Source organism: Amphiprion ocellaris, chromosome 12 (genome assembly GCF_022539595.1).
Source record: "Amphiprion ocellaris isolate individual 3 ecotype Okinawa chromosome 12, ASM2253959v1, whole genome shotgun sequence".
In the NCBI taxonomy this organism is placed as follows: Eukaryota; Metazoa; Chordata; class Actinopteri; family Pomacentridae; genus Amphiprion; species Amphiprion ocellaris.
In genome coordinates, this window is record NC_072777.1 from 17,398,923 (window position 1) to 17,416,514 (window position 17,592).

The 17,592-nt window shown below is 39.0% G+C and overlaps 1 protein-coding gene across 1 annotated transcript in view; it reads right to left on the reverse strand.

Annotated features, from left to right (window-relative positions):
- The window catches only part of slc24a4b (solute carrier family 24 member 4b), a 55,363-nt gene that overhangs the window by 28,194 nt on the left and 9,577 nt on the right, over positions 1–17,592 (reverse strand). Inside the window, exon 2 of the mRNA XM_055015910.1 lies at positions 14,627–14,734. Coding sequence (XP_054871885.1) covers positions 14,627–14,734 — 108 coding nt within the window. The remainder of the gene's footprint in view (positions 1–14,626; positions 14,735–17,592) is intronic.

The following is a 17,592-nucleotide window of genomic DNA, read 5'->3' on the forward strand; positions in this document are numbered from 1 at the left end:
CAAAACAAGAAAGTAGTTTGAATACTATTGTTACAAGTTGGAATGTCAGGGGATTGAGAAAGCTAACCAAAGTGAAACACATATGAAACAAGATAAAATGTTGTAAGATTATATTCATTCAAGAATCACACTTAATCCCCTCAGATATTCAAACCAAAAGATACCCTAGCCAGTTATTTCATGCTCCCTTCACTAGTCACGCTAGGGGGGTTGTCACTTTAATTCATAAATCAATACCATTTAAAAAAAATCAAAACTCATCATAGACCCAGGCGGAAGGTACGTTATTGTACAAGGAACTATTTTGTCACAAAAAAAAACTTTTTAAATTAATATGGCCCCAATGAAGATTCACCATCCTTTTCTGAAAAACTATTTTTAACAGTTTCCTCTTAAGAGGGCCGGTATATTATAAGAGGGGACTTCAATTGCACTCTGGACCCAGCTCTAGATAGATCTTCTCAAAAAGATAACACTCATGCCAAGACAAGAAAGCTTCTTAATAACTATATACAAGATCTTAGATTAGAGGACATTTGGAGAGTTACAAATCCTACTATTAGACAGTATTCCTGTTTGTCAAATACTCATAAAAGCCATTCACACATTGATTATTCCCTAATATCCATGGAACTACAATCATATGTGACGGAATGTTGGTATAACAGTATTGTGATAAGTGACCATGCACTGATCTCTTTGAAAATAAAATTAGGTAAGGTTGAACAGTACCCAAAAAGATGGAGATTGCAAACATTTTTGCTTAAGGATAAAATATTTATTAAATTTGTAGGAAAATGTATAGATGATTATTTTGAAAATAATAAGGAAGAAACCTCAGCCAGTATAAGATGGGAAGCTTTTAAAGCTTATATTAGAGGAGAGATAATCAGTTACACAAGTACTCAAAATAAAAAATATGACCAAGAAGTACGGTCATTAGAACAACAAATTAAGACCCTAGAAAACGAATTCTACAATAGTAATGATCCTGAAAAATTACATAAATTAACTGTCATGAGAGCTACATACGATAAATTGACAACCGATAAAGTGGCAAAAAGTTTATTGTGGACTAAACAAGCATTCTATGACCAAGGAGAAAAAGCTGGCAAACTATTAGCATGGAGAATAAAAATACAACAGGCTGAGAGAGCAATCCCTAGTATAAAAACAATTGAGGACAATCAGATTGTAACCTAAAAGATGAAATCCAAATAAATTTCTAGACAGACTACCATTTCGAACTCTATCAGAGGAAAATAAATTGATACTTGACAGTCCACTTACAATCAGTGACATACTAGAAGCTGTACGTGACCAGATGGACTACCGGTAGAATTTTATAAAATGTTTAAAAATAAACTGAATATACTAATAATAATACTATATAATAATACTAATAATATATAAATAAACAGCCACTACTTAATATGTTCAGAGAGTCTTTTGAAATAGGTGTTCTCCCAGAATCATTAAGATTAGCTACAATTACCCTTATTTTAACAAACCACTAAGAGTGCTCATCATATAGGGGAATTAGTTTCATGGGATGTGATACGAAAATATAATGTAAGGTACTCTCTAAAAGATTAGAAAAATATGTGCCCAACTTAATTGCCGACGATCAACAAGGATTTATTAAAAAAAGACAAAGTTATCACAATATCAGACGTGTTCTAAATATATTATTTGAGCAACGGGAAGCAAAAGATACAGCAATGCTGGCAGTAGATGCATGTCACGCATTTGTCAGAACAGAGTGGAATTATCTTTTAAAACTTCTTCCAAGATTTGGTTTGGGAGAAACATTTATTCAATGGGTTAAACTGTTACATACAAATACTACTGCACAAATTCTCACTAACAATAATATCTCAAAACCCTTTAGTTTACAGCGCTCAACTAGACAAGGATGTCCACTGTCCCCACTACTGTTCACACTAGCTTTGGAAACTTTGGCTGCTGCAGTGAGAACTCGAGAGGGAATATCAGGTGTCAGTACTGGAGGACTAAATCATCTCATTTCACTTTTTGCAGACGATATGTTTTTTCCGACAGATCTCAGTAACACCCTTCCCAACTAGGTGAACTTCATGGATGAATTTGGTGAATTCTCGGGTTATAAAATCAATAACACAAAATCTGTACTTATGTTTCTGAATGAAGAAAACAGAAAAAATCCTACTGTAAACACTGAATTTACAATTGCAACAGATGGTTTTAAATATTTAGGCATTAAAATTACTCCAGATATAAACAAAATAGTTGCTGCAAACTATTACCCCCTGGTAGAAGATGTCACAGAAACGTTAAATCGATGGTCAAATTTACCCATATCCATAATAGGACGAATAAATATTTTAAAAATGACAATTTTGCCGAAATTTTTATATTACTTTCAGACACTTCCATTACCACCTTCTTTCTTTGATAATTTAAATAAGGTATTTAGCCAATTCATTTGGAATAATAGGAAAGCAAGACTACGCCTTAAATTACTATACCTGCCTTATGAAAGAGGGGGCCTACAAACTCCAAATTTAAAATGGTACTGTATGGTGGCACAGCTGACATCAGCTTCACATTACTTTTATACAAAATCACCTCCTGTTTGGGTAATTATTGAATGACAGCCTATTCCAGAATTACCAATATGCAATTATCTTTATTCTGCAGATTTACATAAACTGAAAAAACAAACAAAAAACCGCTTCTTGAAAAATACCATTATTGTATGGCACACATCACACAGGCATGTAGGAGAATCTATAACTATGTCCCAATTTACCCCTCTATGGAATAATGACCGGTTTATACCTGGCAGAAAAGATGAAGGATTTAAAATACGGAAAATTAAGGGCATCCAGGCAATTAAGGATGTGTATATTGATAGAAAATTGCTTACATGCAATGAGCTGTCTGAAAAATTTCCGCCCAAACATTTTTACAAATGGTAAAAAACTTCTTGTCATCTAGGTCAAAAAACATCATGAGTATACCTGAATTATTATTCATTGAACAAATGGAAAACAGGGAGAAAAAGGCCTAGTGTCTAAATATTATAACCTGATTATGTTAAATTCCAAGGACTCTTCAAAAGATAAATTGAACGCATGGAGAAATGACATACAAGAAGACATAGATGAAACAGATTGGAACGAGGCCTGTCTGAAGGCCCAAAAACAAACAACTTAAGTTACTACATTATAAATGGTTAACAAGGGTTTATATAACCCCAGAAAAACTCCATCACATGTCAAACCATATTCCTGACACATGTGCTAAATGCCAAGATAATAAAGGAACTATTTTTCACTGTTTATGGGAATGTTCAAAGATAAATGTAATTTGGAATGAGGTTATCAATTGTATGTCTGAGGTATTTGACATCAAGATTCCTTTTTGTGCCAAACTTTGTACACTGAGAATATATCCCAAAGATTTTGCATATACTAAGAAACAAGCTAAAGTGTTGGACTTTGGACTGTTGCATGCCAGAAGAGCCATCGCCTTGAACTGGAAGAGCATGGAAGCTCCTTTTATAAAACAATGGATAAAAGAACTATCAGAATGCATCGGATTGGAAAGACTGACTTACATTACCAAAAGAAAACTGGAGGAATTTGTACAATTATGGGAACTGTATATGAACATTATAGTATCTGGAAAATAAGAACATGACATTCAAACTATTAGTGTTTTATTTTGTATAATTATTAATGCTAAGTACATGTAAGTTGGTTGTGTATGTGTATATATATGCGCGTATATGTGTCATTTGGTGCAGGTTGACCAGGTGTGAATATGGGTATTTCGGTTTTGATCTATGCTTTTTTTTAATGTATATTATCATTTGTCTTGTCTACCTTTCATCATAAAAGCTGAAAACCAATAAAAATATTTTGTGTGCGTGTTTGTCGCATATGGATTTGTGAAGAGGGGCAAGCGCTCACCTGAGACTTCTTACTGCATCTGTACCAACTTCAGTGATTGTGACATTTCATTGTGTGCACTCATGACTTAGTATGGTGTTTAAAATCTTTCACAGGCAAATCAAATACTCCACAGGATGTAGCCCAAGATCACTTAATCAGCTGCATGCCTCTTGGATTTCATTCAATTACATCACGAGTCAAAAAGGGGAACATTTTGTATCACCATATGTCATCTTTTCAACAAAGTCGAGATCCATGGCACATCGAAACTACAGTGCTGTCTGCCTATTGTACACAAAATAGATCATGGGGCAGAATAATATATAATTAAAGCAATATAGAAGTATTACAGACTATGACCTTCATATGTAAGAACAAACTGAAGAACACCTTGCAGACATTGAAATGTTACAGCAACACTGACTGTGGCAGGCAGCTTTAACTTATTTCGTTTCTGACAGGTTTATGTGCTGAATGAAACATTTCAGAAAGCTGAAGGCCTCAAGCAAAGATGCAGTCAATTACAGGATTTGTCACTTGTCCCCTCAGAGGTGATTGAAAACAAACTGATGCCAATGCAGAGAGCTAAGCTCCCACTGATACCTAATGGCACAAACATGCATTATTCTTGCTGCAAAAGGTTAGGTATTACACTTCTGAAAACTGAAAAACATAGGAAAAGTATCAGATGTGAATTTCCTGCCGTCCAAGCCTTTTCACCTCCTGCTGTCATCTTCAGATAACAGCCATGCAGGTCTTCCATTAATCAATAATTAAATGCCATAGCTATCCAGGTTCTTTAGTTACTTGGTCTGTCCTTTGCACTGTATAAAATCGGGGCTAGCTGACAGAGTAGAAAATAGGTGATCACAAAAGAGGTTTAAAGGGCGCCAGTACTGGGACAGCAGAGTAATGACAGGTGAGCAGTGGGCACCTTCCCGTCCCTGTAAACATTCAAGCAGACAGCGTCTGCAGGGTTCATTTGTGTCTCCTCACAGTAGAGGTCGAATCGGACATGAACATGCTTCCACAGCCAATTCCCACAAAAGGACAGGACAGGATGTACACATAGGAGAGGAATAACAGACAGATTGCTTCAGCTGTGCTTCTCAAATGGGTCATAAATAGAATGATGATTTACCTCAGATGAATCTAGTGTCCTATTGACAGATTTTTAAAAATTGGAGACAGCACAGTGTGATATACTGCGGATGTATACCACAGAAATCAGTCTACAGTATATTTATTCTCAAATCCTTTAGTGATTTATCAAAGTGAATAAACATGTGCATGTCAGACCTTTACTAATGTCATTTGTTTAGAGCCACAACAAACAATATAAATCAGCCCGTTACATTCTAGATTAATCATTTCTCCACCAAGGAACGCAGTGGAGTTATGGGACAATCGCCGTTGGTTTGTCTGTTCGCAACATGACTCAATAACGGACAAACGGATTTGAATGAAATTTTCAGGGAAGGTCAGAAATGACCCAAGGACCAAGTGATGAGATTTTGGTAGTGATGCAGGTTATAGTCTGGACCCACAGATTTGTTAAAGATTTCTGTATCATTGAGATATCGGCACAGTGTCACTGTAACTATGACTGAGTGAAAACTACGTCAGCTGTCCACTGAAGATCACATGATTGCGATCCCACTACCAATCGACCGCTGCAGACGACACATTTTTAAAGATTTCATCCGTTGGAAATCATACGACGACTAAACAGCCTTGGCAGAGTACTGCGCTCCCCGAGTACTTTTCTTGTTTGGTCTGTAAAAACATCAACACAGAAGATTGCCTATCAGTTTCTGGGTTACCATCTTGAATTGCTTGCTTTGCCCATCTAATAATCCAAATCTCAGAGGACTTCAGTACATCATCACACAAGTCAAAGATATATCACCAAAATAGTTTTTTGATTTTCTGTTTCTTTTTTACTATCTAATATAATCACATGCTGAATATTTTACTTATTAAACCTTTGTCTCATATCACCTCATTAGTTGCAGGCCTATTTTTTTGCTGCAATAAGAAACTTACATAAATATCTACATATTTGGAATCTTAAACTAAATGACTTCTTGTTTTTACCTAGGCCAGAACTTCTAAAAATGCAAGGAAAATCTTTTATGCTGAACAAAGGTTTTGTGACTGTACAATTGTACAATGATGACTAAATCTATCCCACTGTTTTTATGTTTGTATGGGACTTTAATTCAGAGAGGGAGGAAGAGGGGAATAAGAGGACTTGTGGACAGGGACTGCAGGCATGAGGCAAGAAAAAAGAAAAGAAAAAAAGCCCTCTTCAAAAGCTAAGCAACAAATCTATAAATAACCCCTGTTTGGACACCCAACTGTGCTGCTTATGCAAGAAACTGCAAGCAATACTTTTGCTCATCAGCCACAACCACAGCCGCCTCCACATCCTATGAACTCCAGAAGTAATTGCAAGTACACCCAGAGTCCATGCAAGAAGTACCGAGAGGATTTATTGTGCTCCCTACCCCAACTGAATTTCACCTGATTACTGGTTTTACTCCATGTAAACAAACAAGCTTTATCATTTAATTTATTTTTGGCTCTGCAGCATGTAAAAAACCCTGAAAGTTCAGTGAATTAAAAAATGTGATGAAGTCAAAAATATTTAAGTTCATAGACGTGTAACTTTACACAGTGTCAGTCAAAAATCTCCTGAGATTAATATTTCACATATTAAAGCCAGAGCATGATAGCCATTCTTCACCTTTCTGCAAAATTCATTCCATAATTTGGTAATATTCTAGATTTTATGGTGCTGTTACATCATGGAGTTCAGTATCATGTGCCTTCTGGTGTCCCAGAGAGAGAATGACTAGTAGGACATTGCACAGGACAGGCCCAATACTCCTGCTGTGGTGACCTGAGCAAAAAATCCTTGCACTTACACAGGCTGAGATTGAAACATGCCAAAGTCTGTTTTCATATTCCTACCCGTTGGTCTACGACTGATAAAGCTAAACAGTCTGACTGGGAAAAGCACAACTCTTTCACATATTATACAACCAAATCAAAATATGACATGATTGAGATGGGCAGAGTGCCTGGTGCTACCTTCTGTCACAGCTGGGCACCAACCCACAGACCAGCCAGATCATTAAGTGACTACAGTTGACACTCCAGTACAGCAGTCAAGAGACTCTTCAGAGGAGAATGATTCCTCTGGGTCATTATTAGCCCATTAGATAATTAGCTTGCTCTTGCGGACATCAGTGAGCAGCATGATTCGACTGCAACAGACGACCATTCTTGTAAACAGGATGACTTCACCAAAAGTCCACTTATGGGAAAATCTCCAGAAACAAGAAGTTATGAAGAGTGCAGGGACTTGGTTACCCAAAACACCAGATTATCTTCTTGTTAGCTCAATACTTTCACAGGCTCAACCATCACATGTACAAGTGCTCTCACATGCTCGTGTAAGCACTTAAACACATGCGATTTCAGCTGCATGAACACACTCACATACCTATTACACTTCTGCTTTAAGCATGAATTCCCTTCAGCCTTTATGTGACCATGTGTGAGCAATGAAGTTGGTGGCCAACAGGATGCCTAGTTCACTAACCTAAAGTAGAAACCACTATGAAGCATATGCATTCAGCTGTGTATAGGATGAAGTATGACCCTCCAACAAAGAGAACCGATCACCTTGTCCCTCAAAACCTGCCAAAATATTATCTTTTGCCTCAGTTCTAATAAGAAGCATGAAACGCTGTCCAAAAAAATGCTTTAAATTTAAATTTATGAGAAACAGATGCAACAAATCTAAAGCAAAACGAACCATGAGTGAATAAATATACACTACCACTCAAACGTTTGGGGTCACCCAGGCAATTTCATGTTTCTCATGAAAACCCACATATTTATTCATGTGCTAACATAATTGTACAAGGGTTTTCTAATCATCAATTTGCCTTTCGACACCATTAGCTAACACAATGTACCATTAGAACACAGGAGTGATGGTTGCTGGAAATGTTCCTCTGTACCCCTATGAAGATGTTCCATTAAAAATCTGCTGTTTCCATCTAGAATAGTCATTTACTACATGACCAACGTCAAGACTGTATTTCTGATTCATTTAATGTTATCTTCATTGAAAAAAAAAAAACAACTGCTTTTCTTTCAAAATTAAAGACATTTTTAGTGACCCCAAACTTTTGAACGGTAGTGTATATAGAGGTGGTCACGCAGGAAAATTACACAGGAAAATGCTGTGCAGGTGCTCATGCCTGCACTCCCCTCTGCGCTGCATTGTTTCACCGTTGGCATGCAAGCAGATGAAGCAAAGTGAGGTCAGTTTCCATTATGCACAGCAGAATAATCCCTGCTTGTGTAATTCCCTTTTAAAAAGCCTCCTTCTGGTGTTTCCCTGGAGCTGACGAACTTGCATTCCAACATTGACAGCCTGCTACCCACTGCCAGTTTCATCAGTCATGTTGGCAGGAAAATTTACTCCCCCCACACCCCCCAAAATTCAGATCCTGACTTTTGTTGAGCCTTCAGCAAAACTCAGACTCTACCCACTAACAAATATTTACTTCAAATCAAAGCTACAGCTTTTGGGGGGAAATGTCACTCTCTCTTCAGGCTAGAGTTCCTCCTCTTCCAAACCACATCTCATGACTAACATGAGACATATCCACTTCCTCCACATGACTAGATTAAACAATTATTAATTAATAGTGCAATCCAAGCTATTCTAATATATTTGCTTTGCTGTTCACTTCTACTTTTTTGGTTCCATCTGCTTTCACCAGAATCATTATGTCACTCAAGTGGGATTTTTCAATACATGGCATTAGCAGAATAATTTGCATTAATACAACTTATTCCTCCAAAAGAGCATTAGCTAAAGTGCTCTTCCCCTCTCAAATTCTATGTTCTGAACAGTTAGCAGCAGTAGGCAGGGGATACATAATCGAATATTCTGCATTCCTCAAGAAAACCTCAAGCCATTGCTGAGCTCTCTCTGATCATGTTCCTTACACAACGAAGAGGTCAAAAAAATTTGGATCTTAAAATAAAAACAGCTACACAACACAACAAGTTGCCAGATTTAGGTGAGAAATAAGAGTGCATTTGTTCCATTTGTCATAGGACAGCTGAAGGGAAACATGTCATGGGGTATTGTGACTCAAGGTCTGCATGTGATAGTTAACTAAATAGTATTCAGAGATTGTATCAGCCACTTAGAGTGTAATTTCTAGATTGGAAGCTTGCCTTGTAATCAAGCAAGAGCACTGAAAGCAGTTTGACCAGTACTTTGCACCAGCACCTTCCAGAAGCTATTATTGACTTGCCAATAACCGAGGCACTTGGAATGAATGGGTGCCCGAGCAGCAAAAGTTTCTGGTTAAAAAAAACAAAAAACATTAGCACTCCATGAACCCAGAAAAGGGCTCCCTTGCTGATCACAGAAATAATGAGGAAAAAACAGAGACCAAAGCTTGCTGAGTGTAATGTATGCAGCCCACAAACAGACGCCTAATTAAATGGAGCTTCAGATGCTGCACACACTCAGCATGAGCCCTCCAATAATTATTGTCATCCTGGTTCCATCCACAGTTAGAGCTTATCCTTGGTGGGCTGCAGACCAGTGCTACCACTGATCATCAGCACTGGACAAACAACTGTACTGGGAATCGGGACAAATGCATAGCTTTGTGATACAAACACATCGCTTAGTGTCAGAATAGTAAAAACGTGGTGAGAAATTCCTCTAAAACAGTGTGTTCTTCACCAAGACTGTCAATTTGTCATCCGAGAACATTTGTCATTTTCTTTAATTTGTTGAAAACCTTTGGTAGCAAATGGTTGTCCGGTAAAAACACTAGCAAGAATTAGTAAGTGAACTCTTTGGAATAAGCTGCATTTATGTATACATTTGATGTAAACTGGCCTAGGGTGGGAGCAGGGGGTGCCTGGGTCCAGTCAGCAAGGGTTGATTAGCACACCTATGAGCACCCTGAATGACGGCACATAAAGGGGGCAGATAATATTCTGGGGTTTTTTGACGATCCACCAGCCCACCAATACAGCAGCCCATGGGGATTTGCACGGGCATATTCCCATGGATCTTGTTCATATTGAATACACAAAAACATTTACAGTGTAGGTTGGATGGTGAATGTGAAACACTTAATAAAAGCTAACTTGGGTCAGGGGATAGCAAACCTAGAGCTCTAATCCACATTATTTAACATGTGGATTACAGCTAGTTTGACAGCATCTGCTCTTATGACTGCTGGAAAGAGTTCAAGTAATCCCAAAGAGTTTAGTTGTTTTTTGTTTTTTTTTTTTATTAGTCCACAGACAAATCACCCGCTAATGATACTCTCCCTATAAGTGGGCGCCTAGTTGCAATGACACTGACTGCAAAAAAATCCTGCATAAGAAAACAACAGTATCACCACTGTCACATATTGGATAAGCATGGGTTGATAAACTTTGAAAAAAGGATTGTGTACACAAATGTACGATTGGTTTTCAAGGTTGTTCATGGTTATGCAACCTCATCTCTCAAGTCTTTTTATTCATTGCACTTCTGGAAATGCTACCAGGACAACAAGGGCCTCTTTTAGGTGGCAGTGTCGCATCCCGTTATGTAAAACTGCCTTTGGACAGTCTGCTTTTTCCTACAAAGCAATAACGGACTGGAACAAGAACCCCTCTGAACTAAGGACTATAAAACATTTTAAGGACTTTTCTATAGAGACAAAAAAATTGATCTGGAGAAACCAAGCCTGTCAGCACTGACAGTCCTTGCAATGATTTTTTAACTATATGAATGTGCTGTCTGTTTAAATGTGATGTAGTGCTTTTCTGCCCTGTCTAGTTTCTTTGCCTGCTTTTTCTGCCTTCTGGTTTCTTTGCCTGCTCCAGGGACTGTAAATGAAAACTAGCGAGTATTCTATAATCTGGTACAGACCATCTTTACCCTGCATTTAATGTTGTTCTGTACATGGTCCCTGTCAAATAAACCAATTAAATGAAAAAAGAACAACCTAAAATACTAGCAGAAGTCGAGAGTCTCAGGTGAACGGGCCAGGGAAGAATTGGAGTTCAACACTTCTGTTGATGAGTCTACTGCAAATCCAGGTACACTGCTGCATGGTTTGCAGTGCAGGTTCCCAAACAGCACTTGTGGTTTTGTGGACGAAGGCTGAATAATTTGGGGAGAATATACAGCAGGACAGAAAAATAAAAATATGAGTCCAATAAGAATAATTTAAGACCCCCCAAAAAATCATATTCAAGGACAGTCTTGTACAGCTACATTCAGAAGCACCATGTACTGTGGTTAACGAGCCAAATCAGATCAACCAGTCAGCTGAGGTGGTCTGAAGTCTACAACTATGACAGGATTATTTACAAGACCAAGATCGAAGAACAAAGGGTCATATGATCGGCTTACACTGATGAGGCAGATCAGCAGTGGGAAAACAGGAGGGAGGACTACAGCCGATGAGAAATGTGTGGAATGTCAAGTCCAGCATGATGCCTCCAGTGTGAAAAGCATTTCATTTGAGAAAAGGTCATTCTATAGGAGAGTAAAACTTCCAGCAGACTGTTTTGTTACCTTAACTCAATTTTTTAAAAGTATACATTTAAATGGCCACAATACGAAGAAGCTTTCAGTCAGTGGTATAAAAAGGTTTGCTTGTTTACATATAAAATAGCAGGTTATAATGCCTGCTGTGACCACTAATAAACTAATAGTCTTGGAGTCCACACTGAGTCAGATATGATGAGGCACAGTAAAGAGTACATTTAACACTTCAAATTATTTTCAAATTGCTGGTGACAGTCATTCTATGTTATAGTGAAACAATACACACAGAGTAAAACAAATCACAGAATTGAGATACGTCATGTGTAGCAAAACAATAATTCTTAGGGCTTAGATCTCCACAATGTTTCCTCTCCATCTACAATTAAATGTCATGACTTAAGATTTACGGTAGGCAGTCCCTACATTTTGTGCAACCAGTTGATTTTTTTGTATTTAATAAGAATGGGCCAAATGGGACTAAACGTCTATGCCTGGCAGCTTTAACGCCATTCTCTTTCCACTGACTCATGCAGGATCACAGAAATCTCATGTGAGCCAGTGTTTGTAAAACTAAACAAGTCAAAGTGAGGCAATGGAGAACAATGAAATGGAAAAAAAAAAATATACACAGATGAGTAACGGGATTTTTTTTTTGCCATTGCTACCATGGCTTGTAGCATAACAATGTAGTCTTCATGTTTTGAGCAGCCTGATAAAGATGCCAGTGAAGATGTCAGCATACAGTCCAATATAATTCAGTATAGAGACTGCCGTTTACAGTATTTGTACCAAAAATGTAACAATTAATATCTGACCTTTTTAATAGCCCGTTTGTAGCTTATTACAGTATAAGTGATCTAAACTGAGCTGAAACATCATGAATTGACTAGAAAGGTGAATTAAAACAACTTATGAATTCGAAACACTACACCTCTAACATTTTAATAAATTTATTACACCACCACTCAAAAGTTTGGACACACCATGTTTTTTCTTTATTTTCATGACTATTTACATTGTAGATTCTCACTGAAGGCATCAAAAGTATGAATGAACACATATGGAATAATGTAGTAAACAAAAAGTGTGAAATAAGTCAAAACATGTTTAATATTTTAGATTTTTCAAATTAGCCACTCTTTGCTTTGATTAATGCTTTGCACACTCTTGGCATTCTCTCGATGAGCTTCATGAGGTAGTCACCTGAAATGGTTTTCCAACAGTCTTGAAGGAGTTCCCAGAGATGCTGAGCACTTGTTGGCCCTTTTGCCTTCACTCTGTGGTCCATCTCATTAGGTTAGGTGACTGTGGAGGCCAGGTCATCTGACACAGCGCTCCATCACTCTCCTTCTTGGTCAAACAGACCTTACACAGCCTTGGAGGTGTTTTTGAGGTCATTGTCTTGTTGAAAAATAAATGATGGTCCAACTAAACGCAAACCAGATGGGATTACATGTTGCAGGATGCTGTGGTAGCCATGCTGGTTCAGTGTGTCTTCAATTTGGAATAAATCTCCAACAGTGTCGCCAGCAAAGCACCCCCATGCTTCACAGTGGGAACCATGCATGCAGAGACCATCCGTTCACCTTTTTTGCGCTGCACAAAGACACAGCGGGTGGAAACAAAGACCTCAAATCTGGACTCAGACCAAAGCACAAATTTCCACTGGTCTAATGTCCATTCCTTGTGTTTCTTGGTCCAAACAAATCTCTTCTGCTTGTTGCTTTTCCTTAGCAGTGGTTTCTTAGCAGCTATTTGACCACAAAGGCCTGATTAGCACAACCTCCTCTGAACAGTTGATGTAAAGATGTGTCTGCTACTAGAACTCTGTGTGGCATTTATCTGGGCTCTAATCCGAGGTGCTGCTAACTTGCCATTTCTGAAGCTGGTGACTCAGACGAACTTATTCTCAGCAGCAGAGGGGACTCTTGGCCTTACTTTCCTGGGGTGGTCTTCATGTGAGCCAGTTGCATTGCAGTGCTTGTTGGTTTTTGCGACTGCACTTGGGGGGATGCATTCAAAGTTCTTGAAATTTTTTGGACTGGCTAACCTTCAGTTGTTAAATGAATAATGGATTGTTGATTCTCTGTACTTAGCTGATTGGTTCTTGCCACAGGATGGATTCTAACAGTTGTCAAATAGGGCTGTCAACAGTGTACCAACCTGACATCTGCACAACACAACTGATGGTCCCAATCCCATTAAGAAGGCAAGAAATTGCATAAATTAACTTTGGCAAGGCAAACCTGTGACGTGAAAACCATTTCAGATGTCTACCTCATGAAGCTCATCCAGAGAATGCCAAGAGTGTGCAAAGCAGTAATCAAAGCAAAGGGTGGCTTTTTTTGAAGAATCTAAAATATAAAACATATTTAGAGGTATTTCACAATTGTTCGCTACATAATTCCATATATCTTGCTTCATAGTTTTGATGTCTTCAGTATGTATCTACAATGTAGAAAGTAGTAAAAATAACGGAAAAAAAAACATTGAAGGAGAAGGTGTGTCCAGAATTTTGACTGGTAGCGTATATATTTTTTATTTTTCCCTAGAATCCCAGATAATTAGACTTCAATTACATATGTACACAAATGTATCTTTACATGGCATTACTTATCCAAAGTCATCAATGCGTTAAGAACGTAAATTTCAGAGAATATTTAGAGAGTAAAATTTCCAGCATTACCATTTGCCTATTGACCTGCTGGGCTCGACTTTGTCAAGATCATCTTGATATAAGCAATATAATTGGCAGAGAATTTAAAATTACACATATTGGGTTGGGCTGTTAAGTAGCAGTGAAACAAGGTCTTATTAACACTGACATCACCTTCGGATAGTAAAGGGGTTTAGTCAATAGTTGCCCATTTACAAATCCAGCAGACATGTTAGCACAAGTGTGTTTATCTTTGTGTGCAACAACTCCTGGGATTGCTCTTGATTTGGTAGATTTTTATGGTCTTATGTGTTCTATGCTGCCTGCTTTGTCCATATATGTAACTGATAAGGGAAGCTGAACAAAACTGTTATTTAAGTTTTTGTACAAACAAATCTTGAATAGGCGCCACTTTCATTCAGAACAGCATACCTGGCTCTGAACAGTTCTTCTCCTCCGTTTTGTTTTCTGGTACTGAAGCCATCAGTCGTCTCCCCCAGTGTTCGAGGCCTGGATGTCCCTCCACTATCATCCCATGACCTGCAACAAAATATAAAACAGCTGTGACTATCAAACATTAACATAAATGCAACACCTAAGCTTGTAGCCAAACCTACAGCACAAAATGTTAGAAGTTAATGTGTTAACTTCCTGTGTGAGGTAATGTGATACCGCGAGAGTCTGCGAGACTTCTCTGTTGCTGTTTTGGTCGGCAATGAACATGGCAGTGAAATAAACTTTGTCGGAAACCAAGAATGTGTTTTTGGCATTTACATGGTAGCAGAGGACGGTTACCAACTACAGAGTACCGCTGAAGTTTGATGAAGCCAGGCCATACAAGTGCTGGAAAAATGAAGTCAGTATTTGGAGACTTGTTATGGACTTGGACAAAAAGAAGCAGGCACTTGCGGTGGCACTGGGGCTCGAGGGGAGAGCCAGGGAGACTGCTTTGGAAATGCCCACGGATGATCTGAACTAAGATAACGGTATGGAAACCTTGCTTGCTAAGCTGGATGCAGTATTCTTAAAAGAAAAAGACCGCACTTATGAAGCATACTCCACTTTTGATTTGATATTCAAAGACAGTGCGGTGTCCATGGCGGACTACATAAACAACATAGACTTTGAGCAAAGATATAACCGCATGAAGAAGTACAACATGACCCTGCCTGACACTGTGTTAGCGTTTAAACTCCTGGACACAGCTTGTCTCGAAGAGAAGAGTAGGCAGCTAGCCTCACAGCGTGCACGGATTTAACATTCACCTCTATGAAGTCAGCTTTGAAGCAGAGGAAAAACTACCGGAGTAAGCAACGGCAGCGAGACTCAAGATGCAGCCTTTTTCACGGAGCAAAGACCACTGGGCAAATTCAGACGGAGCCCGCCACAAAGCGGACAGCGGCAGTCACTGAAAGGTACTGATCCACTCGACAAATATGGTGGGAAAACAAAATGCACCATTTGTCAGAGCACGTACCATTGGGCTAAAGACTGTCCTCATCGGAGGAATGACATTAAGTTGACAGAAGACGAAAATGTGGAGGAGTGTAATATTACACCATTTACCAAAGCAGTAATTACGGACTCTGAGGTCTTCCTAGCTGAATCACTGGGATCAGCTATCACTGACACTGCATGCACGTGTACCGTTTGTGGTGAGAAGTGGCTGGATAGTTACATAAAGGACCTGAGTCAAAGCCAAATTAACAAACTACTGCAAACAGAATTTCCACGCTGCAGACCTTTTAGATTTGAAGATGGTCAAGTGATACACTCCAACAGAAGAGTGAAGCTTCCTGCCAAAATCAGGCAAACAAAATGTCACATTGAAACTGAAGTTGTTCCTGCTGATATTCCCTTATTGCTGAGCAAACTGTCTCTAAAGAGAGCAGGAACTGTTTTAGACATGGAGAATGACAGAGTTGTCATGTTCAAGCAACCAGTGCCTCTTGAGCTCACCTGTTTCAGGACACTTGTGTCAACATTAGAGATGCAAATGCAGAAGTGAGCTGTAATGAAAGGGAAGTTCTCATAGTCACAACAGAGATGTCTACAAAAGAGAAGCGTAAAGTTCACCTGAAGCTTCACAAGCAGTTTGGCCATGCCTCCGCAGACTAGCTGCAGAGGCTCATCCAAAGCTCTGGAAATACTGACAAAGACTATCCAGTCATTCTGCAGGAAATCATTCGTGACTGTGAGATATGTCAGAGGTACAGCAGGACCAAGCCCAAACCTGCGGTTGGTTTGCCCTTAGCCTCGGAATACAATGAAACTGTGGCAATGGATCTACATGAACTGGAACCCGGCGTATGGTACCTCCATATCATCGACCACTTCACACGCTTCAGCGCTGGAAACATTGTGAAGACCAAGAAACCCTCAGAGATTGTCAACTCCTTCATTCACTCGTGGATAAGTGTTCACGGTGCCCCCAAACGGATTTAAACGGACAGCGGTGGAGAGTTCAACAATGAGGAGATTAGAGACATGGCAGAGAAATTCAACATTGAGATGAAGACGACAGCGGGATACAGTCCTTGGAGTAATGGGCTGCTGGAAAGACAGCTTGATACCGACTGAAATCCTTCTGAAGGTGAAAAAGGAAAACAGCTGTGGTTGGCCAACTGCTCTAGACTGGGCTCTTATGGCTAAAAACAGTATGATCAATGTACATGGTTATAGCCCACACCAGCTTGTGTTTGGTCAAAGTCCTAATCTCCCTTCTCTTTGGTTGATAACGTACCTGCTCTAGAGGGCACTACTATGAGTACTAGAGTAGGGCATTATTTAGTGGTATTACATGCTTCCAGGAGAGCTTTCACAGAGGTGGAGTGCTCAGAAAGAATAAGAAGGGCACTACGCAAGCAGCTCAGGCCTACAGATGAAAAGCATGAGACAGGAGACAGAGTGTACTACAAGCGAGCAGACAGTACAGAGTGGAAGGGTCCTGGTGTAGTTATTGGTCAGGACGGTGCTGTAGTGTTCATAAGACATGGTGGGACTCTTGTCAGAGTGCTTTATATGCTTATGTTTAACTCAATAAAGAATTGACTAAAAAAAAAAAAAAAAAACAGTACACCAGTCCAGGCTGAGCAAAGTAAATACATAGGATGATGATAAACCTGTACTGCCCAGTATTCCTGAAAATGGTACAGAAAATGAAAGCATGGTACACACTGATTTCTCAGAGAGTTCAGATGATGAAAGGAGTGTTAATGGAGAAGAGTAAATCCCTGAAAAAACAAACAGCTGAGAGAGAAAACGTGACAAACTGAGACGTATACTGAAACAGAGAGTGATACAGCTAATACAGTGGGTTCGACTGATAAACTGAGAACAGGTCAGACAGTCACATTTAGAAACAGATGATGGTATTCAGCACACTGCCACAGTTTTAG